The 8,045-nt window shown below is 39.6% G+C and overlaps 1 protein-coding gene across 3 annotated transcripts in view; it reads right to left on the bottom strand.

Moving 5' to 3' along the window:
* Positions 1–251: 251 nt before the first annotated feature.
* The window catches only part of grik5 (glutamate receptor, ionotropic, kainate 5), a 123,977-nt gene continuing 116,183 nt past the window's right edge, over positions 252–8,045 (bottom strand). For all 3 annotated transcript variants that reach the window (XM_055047661.1, XM_055047663.1, XM_055047662.1), the window contains one exon: positions 252–7,654. In XM_055047661.1, the coding sequence (XP_054903636.1) occupies positions 7,028–7,654 (627 nt within the window). In that variant the 3' untranslated portion in view covers positions 252–7,027. The remainder of the gene's footprint in view (positions 7,655–8,045) is intronic.

Raw genomic sequence — 8,045 nt, 5'->3', positions numbered from 1 at the left:
TTGGCGAAGAAAACCTCCAATAGGTTCTCTTCCAGGATTTCTTCAGCTACATTAAAGATGAATGCAAGTTAATACAGTTCTGCTCAATTGGTGATAAGAATAATGTCCTCCTAAACAGTGTGTCATACTCTTTTCTGTTTGTTTTGATTACATCTGACTGGTGGTAATTTAAACAATCTTTTCTGATGACTTTTGTGAGCAGTTTACAGAAATTAATTTTCCAGCTGAAAAGCAAAGACATGACAGCTGGACTGTTTTAATATTTTTTTAATCCAAAAGCACTCTGTATTTCTCTTATGGATTTGAACATCATGACAATCAAACATCTTCCCTCTTCAACCCATCCTCCACAATCACACAGCAGAGCCTCATGTTTTTCAATAGGAATAATAACAATTTAATCAGAATATTTATCACTTTTAATAATCCATTTAGCACTAGTATAGAAATATGAAAAAATCTACTAAAGAAAAAGAACATAAAAGTAAACAAATGTGATTTTTTGTTTGTTCGTTCAGTGGAGTAATCGCCTCTTTTTGTTCATTTTTTAATCCCTCCCTTTCCTTTGGGATTCAAACCAGCAACATTCCCCCCATACACTGCAGCTCTAAAATACTTCCAGCTGATGGTTTGAAGCTGTCAGTAACCAGCTGAATGGTTCTATTGTTCGTTGAAAACACTGAAGTTAAAGACATTAAAGCAAATCTAGGAATAAAGTTGCAAACATGAGGGGCAACCAGTGTGGTTTTACAATTCAGACAAAGAGAAGTGAGACACAGATAGCATGGATGAAAGAGCTTTTGTTTGTGCATGTTCACTGTGGCGACTTGAAGAAGCGTTTTCGCTCAGGCTGCCTGTCAGCATTCAGGACACAAAAGCAGAAGTAAACACAGATAAAGAGAGAAACATCGAAACCAGCCCGCTTCTGCTGACACCGATCATTCAGAGAAACGGCGTAACGTGAGCAAACAATGTTATCACTCATTATCTGCAGCACAAAGGTGTCAACGAATCATCTGCACAGCACAATGAATAACTTGCAGTGCCGCATTTTTCAGGACGATTCCTAAAGGGTGGACTGGTGGTTCTGGCAGATCATCTCAAGCTCTGTTTCCCTCTTTTAGAGATTCAGCGTAAACACAGACGTACAACTATCACCTTCAACAGCCTCTGGAGTTGTAAAAAGCCTGAAGGCTTTAGCTGTTTGAACAGCTAACTGCCTCAGATCTCTTTTGTTTCAGGAGTGTTGAAACAAAGGCTTGATCTCTCTCTGGGCTCCTCACCTGTCCATATCCTGCATATTGATGTTTCAGAGCAAAGCGGCAAAACAACTGCTTCCCAGAACTGAAGTTGAGGTGTTCTCTATTTTTCAGCCCCTTAAAATAATAAAAAAATCCACAAACAGAACAGCAGGAGGACCGGAAAATATTTTAGTTTCCATTAAAATGTTGAATCATTGTCGGTTGAACAACACAAACAGAGACTTTTAGAAGTAGTCTGACTTTACAGGACTTCACACAAGCATTTAAACGGTGAGTCACAGGAAGGAAGGAATAGGTAGCAGGTTTCATAACCGTTAGATCATCCGCTTTAGAGAGCACTAATAGAGGGACGTAAAATGGAAGTGACAAGAGGTTACATGTTTGTCAGGGTGTTACTTATTTGTGATGAAGTACGTGTGGTTAATATTGTTTGTGTTTCTCAAATGTACGCTTAATTAGAAAAAATAATATCTGGAGCAGGAGACGTGGTTTTACATAGATGGAGTACGATTTAATTCATGTCAGCTCGAAAACGGATTTGTCCCCCAGATTTTTTTCTGTTTTATTTTTTACCTGCACAAGATTATCAAACAAATCTTAAGATCAAACATTTAAAAAGACCCCATCAATTGTGAACTAGTGAGTTAACTTAAGAAGAGGAAAAAAAGCCTATTCCAACTAAGCCGGCCTTGTGTGAAAAAATAATTGCCCACCTTGTTAAATCGTGAATGACCCACATTTTTGGACAGATGATTACTGCATCATAAGGCACATCTAGGCTTTAGATAGAACTTGTCAAAAATGAAGCAGGCTAAAAGTTTTTAAAAAGCAAAACTTTATGCATGGGTTTAAAGAAATGAAAACTGACATCAGTCTGGTCAAAAAAACAGTTTTTTAAGAATTTGAGACTTTTAAAATATGACACTAGAGTCATACTCTTTTAAAACTCTTTTTATACTTTTAAAACTCTTTTAAAACACCCTTCAATGTTTTCTCCACTCGTAGGAAGGTTAACCTTCCTAAGAGTGATAGGTCAACCAAAATTACTCTAAGAACACACCAATGAGTCATCAGAAACTACCCAGAATAACATCAAACACTCTGCAGGCCTCACTTGCCTTAGGTCAGTGGATGAATCAACAACAAGAAAGAAACCGTCTCCTACAAAAGCCAGCAGTAATTTGCAAACATTTTCCAGGACACAATCCTTTTTGCACCTGCAAAGTATGCTGCTTCACCGCTAAGCACACCACAACACAGGAATCCACGTCGCCACATGTAAAGTTTAATAGCAGAAAAAAACTAATCTTTCAATATTTTCTTTTGATAAAAATTGCCTGGTGATTGACTAATTTATACTGTTGCTGCAGGAACAAGACTGAAGATGTCATAGTTAGTCATATGCTTACATTACGATTTACGGTTATAACTAATAGATGATCATGAAACTTACATTTGTGTGTTGTTTTACTTAGTGTTGTATTTAAACTTTGACCGCCTGCCTCTTTAGAAAGTCTCAGTGTACCTATGTCTTGCAGCATAACTCTCATAAATGTGGCTAAATTAACTCAAGAAATTATAATTATTATTATACAAATAATTTGTATTATTTGTTATCATACAAAATGATATGGGTTCTAATTTTGTATTATAATTCATGCTCAAAGAAATTACTTCTTTAATTAAAAATTACTTTGACGTTTGTATGTGCGTCTATGGCATCAGTATTATAGAAAATATAGTAAGAAGGATTTTCTACCTGTTTTGTGTCTGGCTTTCTGGTGACATTTTTGATAAATGTCTGTTAAATTCTGAGAAAATTAAATGCAAATAAAATCTGGAGAAGCCGAAAGAAGAAGGAAAAACGCTGACATTGCTGTTTTTATGGTTAACAAGAGCAAACTTTAGTCTTTTAATCATCCAGATATTAATTTCCATCAGATCCTCCATCATTTCTCGACAATCGATGTAAATCTATGTAAATATTTATGCCGCATACAGATTTGACCTAAAACTGATCTTAGCTATTCGCAATTTTAATGCAAAAAAGTTTAGATGACTAATCAGCTCAAACTTTTCGTCATGTTTCACTCAAGAACTACAAGAGGAACCTAAAACAGCTGTGAGCTGCAGCTTTTAGCAGATGTTACTAAAGTGAAGGTAATAATATATTAATGAGGACAAATTTCAGGAGCAGAACAAATCTGCTGGTAAAAAAAAAGCATTTAAGTGACTCTGACTGCAGTCATGCATTAAAAATAGATCCTTTTGAGTTAAGTTTTAGACATAAAGGTTTAACTCTCAAGACTCTAGTCTTTAGAGTTTCTTAAACAGAGACAAACAAACTGGCATCTCTTTAAATATGTATAGTTTTACAGATATCTGGTGTAAATAAGGATGAAATGAGTTCTTGACAACTCATTAGCAGTGACCTTCAATGTGTAGTGATTTAAGTGAAAGGGGAAAAAGATAAAAATCCACCAGTCCATTCCCTTTAAGGACCCTGCCTATATATAGATCAACCACAACATTAAACTCAAATGGATGAAGTAAATAACATTGATCACCTCATTATAGTGCAAAGTTCTGCTGGGAAATGTTCCCTCTCTGCAGTGTTCAAATAGGAATGGGACATTGACTCAAACGCTCCTACAGACAAGGCATTGTCCCAGCTGGATGACGCCCCTGACACTCCGATAGCTCAAAGAGCAGAAGAAAGCATTTCCACAGCAGGCTGCAGACTTTCAGGATGAAAAAGACAGATTCATGAAAGCTCAATTTTAACACAGAAAAACCCAAAACACCTGAAGCCAGCTGGGTCCTGTGGACAATCAGCTGGATCAGGATATTCTGGCATCTGGAGGCAACAACAGGAAGATTATTAAGATATTTTTGCTCATTTTAACTTAGTCATAATCGCACACTAACAAATTAAACAAAATCCAACCTTTAAAATTTTCTCTAACCCTCTTAACCATTAACACCTGGGAGAGTTGATTGGCTTATAGATCAATCTTAGCACCATCATAAAACCTAGAGACTGCTAAAAAACAGGGTATTAATTTATTATTATTTTAATAAAGGCTCGAGTTACATTTACTGTACAATCCCACCTGTCTGTGGTTCAGTATTCACCTGTTTGTGAGGTTTTTCTGTGGAATCTGAATCCAAACTATTGGTGGAAAAATTTTCCTATTCATACAATTTTGGAGAATTAAAAATATATTGAATATTAAAAATATCTGAAAGAAGATACAGATTGGGGAGCTGCGATATCTTTGTGTAATGCTACTTGACACGCTATTGGCTGGCTAATTAGCCAATCCAGGAATGCCGTTTATTTTCCTTGGCGCCTCCAAGAGCGGAGATGAGGAAGACTTTGAATGTTAGCTTCTCTGGTAGAGTTAAGAGGATTTCCACTGTATTATAATTAGGGTTTATTTGGCGTTTGAACTATTAAAATAGGCAGTTTCAAGCATTTTGGACATGGGTTAAAGGTATATGCAGATTTCAGCCCAGTGGCAGTCCTTAATCCCAATGAAAACCAGTCCATCATATTATTTCTTTCTTGGCCCAAATTTTTTTCCCTCCAACTCAGTACTCAAATTAAAGGTTGGATTTTGTTTTTGTTTTTTTAAATCAGTGGGATTTTCCATTTCAATAAAATCTTAATTTTAATTTGATTGCTTTTGACTCATCCTTAGCAGGGTTATGATTGAATTTAGCTGAGATTTTAAACTGCCTTTATTGACGTTTGAGGCTGCTAACATAAATTAATATTTAGAGACACGTTCAAAATCATTAGCAAGTTTCCTGAATGAGTCCCTCGCCACAGAGGGGACTAATTAGGCGATCAAAAGCTTGAAACTATTGACGCGGCTGAGTTGAGTCCATCGCTCTGGCAGGAGTTGATAATGTGGACGGCCAAGTTAGTGTGTTGAACAGTAAGCAATGCTGCAGCCTGTTGGCATGTTAACAAGGCCCTTAAAAGATGCCCAGAATTAATAGATCAGGACAGTCGTAATGATGGAAGAAGTTGAGGGACACATTTCTCATTTTAATTTAAGACTGTCAGTTTTTCTCCACGTCTCTTTCCATTTTTTTATTTCTCTGCGTCGCTTGGTTCGTCTCATCTACGCCGTTTAAACAAAGGCAAGAAAAAGTAAAGGTTTGGCGAATGTTACTCAGGATAACGAGGGAGATTAATTTCACACTTCAAAGGTTCTTTAGTTGCTCTCTCTTCACTTTTTGGAGCCGTCTGATTATCTAACATCTGTAGAAGGGTTTTGATGTTGAGCACATGGTTCATTTAGAGCAGTTAGGGACAGACTTACGAGACGCACACGAATTACACACACACACTGTAAAGAAAGGGAGACGCACACTTTTCGGTGCCAGTGGTTGCAGCACAGTGGTTTTTAAAAAGCGTGCACACTCCTAGTTAAATTCTAAGATTTTGAAAATGTTGATAATGATGAATAATTTCCAAATACCCCCCAACCCAACTTTAATGTGACATCCTGTCCAAAACGCCTGAAAACCAAACCGATCTGCCAGGTTGATTAAAAAAAAAAGGTGCAATAATCATGTTGCATTAGTGTTTGCATTAAGGTAATCTAATGTTTTCAGATACCTTTTGACTGAATTTCAGCACCCAGTTTTCTTTGGTGGGAATCTATTAGCATCTCACATCTTTACCTGAAGATGCTGAAAGATTCTCCAAATCTGCCCTTTGCAGTAACCTCACAAAACGACTCAAAATTTGTTTCTTTATTCTCATCTGGCCACCACAGAACTTTACACATCATCTTTAGCTTATAGGTTTTGAGTCAGGGCATAAAAATATTTAATATTGACTATAATTTAATTGACGTGAACAAAAAAAGGAGCTCCATTTGAGGAAATTTTGCCACAGAAGACAAATGGGGGAGCAAAACTATGAGTTTACCACAAGCTTGAGTTTTCATCTTAAATATTAGTATTAAATTATAAGTGTGCAGTTGAAGCAGCCAGTTTACTGTCACCTATTTAATCTTTTAAAGCTTTCTCTGTAAGATTTGTTTATATTTCAGTAAAACTTCGTAGGATAAATGTCACATTATGGATGGAGAAAGTTTGGAAACGACTCATCGTGGTTTAAATTTTAATATTCTGAAAAACCGAGAGTTTTAACAGGAGTGTGTAAACTATGTAGCTTTTAGCCACTGCATGCCGCCTTAAATGGTTTCATCAGACTTTCACAGAATCATCCAAAGAGCAGCTTCAGGGCTCAGGGAGGGACACAAAAATGTTGGAAAAATTAGCCGTTGTCAATTCACTTAGAATGTTACAGTCCACCAAAATGTTACACATAGTCTGTATTTATTCCCACTTAGAACAATGGCAACAAAACAAAGACAACTAAAGAAAAAAAAAAACAGTAAATAATTCTCTGGAAGTCTTTTTTGTTGCTGTTTTTAAGCCTCCAGTTCGGCTTCAGTTTTACCAAAAGGGCGAGTTAGCCTCCGGCAGAGTCTCTGGAAAACAAACCCAGAACTTCATAGTCTGAAGGAGAAGTGAGAGGGGAGAAATCATCCTTAAGGAAAATGCAGCTCCTCTCAGACGTGTCCAAAATTTCCTTCTGAGTCAAAAACAGCAGCCTAATATTTGACCATCACATAGTCGGTTCTGTATCTGTACGCCTCAGGGTGAACTGGAGAAACTTAGAGTCTGTGTTCCTCCACCTCCTCACCCATTCCTCTGAGTCTCTCACCCACCCAGAGCTCCTACACTCCCTCTTGCTCTCCCAGCAGGTCTGTGTTGTTGCTGCTCTGTGGGGGAGCGGGGATGCGACGAGGTGACGGAGGCGGAGGGCTGTGGCGCTGCTGCCGCCTCGGACTGGTCCCCCCTCCACCCTCACTGTCTGTGTTGGATGAGGACGGCGGTGGGGGTGGAGGTAACCTCGGCAGCGGGGCAGAGGAGGGCGGTATTCTTGTGGACGCTGACCCCAAACAGCTACCGGACCTCAGGCTCTGGATCCTTCTGCACTCCTGGCAGATCCTCACGTGGCTGCAGCTGCGGGCGGGCAGCATCACAGGCGTGGGGGCCGGTGGAGGCGGAGTGGTGTTTGCTCCGAGCGGATCATCTAGGATCCTTTGGGGCCCGGGGCCCAGATCGGGCAGTCCTGTCCCTCCCGCCCCACCGGTCAGGGGGCCGGCGCCGCTGTACAGCTTCCCATTGCTGAGCCGCATCTCCCGGACCAGGCGCAGCGGCCGGGGGGCTCCGAGCGCGATGCGGGTCGGGTGTCGCAGGGCCGCTGAGCTGCTCAGGGGTCGTCTGCGGCGCATGCGGGAGCTCTTCTTACAAGAGACGGCGTTTCTGAACTCGGTGATCATCTCTTGACAAACAGACACCTGGTGGAGGAAAGGAAGGGAGGAGGAAAGGAGGAAAGGAAAAGGGACGGGAGCAAAGGAAGGGGAGGTGCCACAGACACAAAGTAGGCAGGCAGCACAACAGGACAGTGGTAAGGCAATACAGAAATAAAGCAGAAGAAAAACAATAATATTTAAAGGAAAAAAAAAGAGCTCAAAAAGAAGGAGGCAGCACCAAACCAGAAAAACACAGTGGGTGTAGCAAACAGAGGAGATGCAGGTGAAGCCAAATCACACATCAACAAACGGAGAGATGTTTTAAAACAGGAACAAAGAGGCGATGGGGAGGACATGGAGATGGACAGAGATGGGAGGATAGCAAAGAGAGTTATTACAATCTAAACACGCAGAACACCAAACTGTTCTGTAGAAT

Source organism: Poeciliopsis prolifica, unplaced genomic scaffold (assembly GCF_027474105.1).
Source record: "Poeciliopsis prolifica strain line A6 unplaced genomic scaffold, Auburn_PproV2 SCAFFOLD026, whole genome shotgun sequence".
NCBI lineage: Eukaryota > Metazoa > Chordata > Actinopteri > Cyprinodontiformes > Poeciliidae > Poeciliopsis > Poeciliopsis prolifica.
Note: the sequence above shows the minus strand (reverse complement) of the source record. Positions and strands in the feature narration are given on the sequence as shown.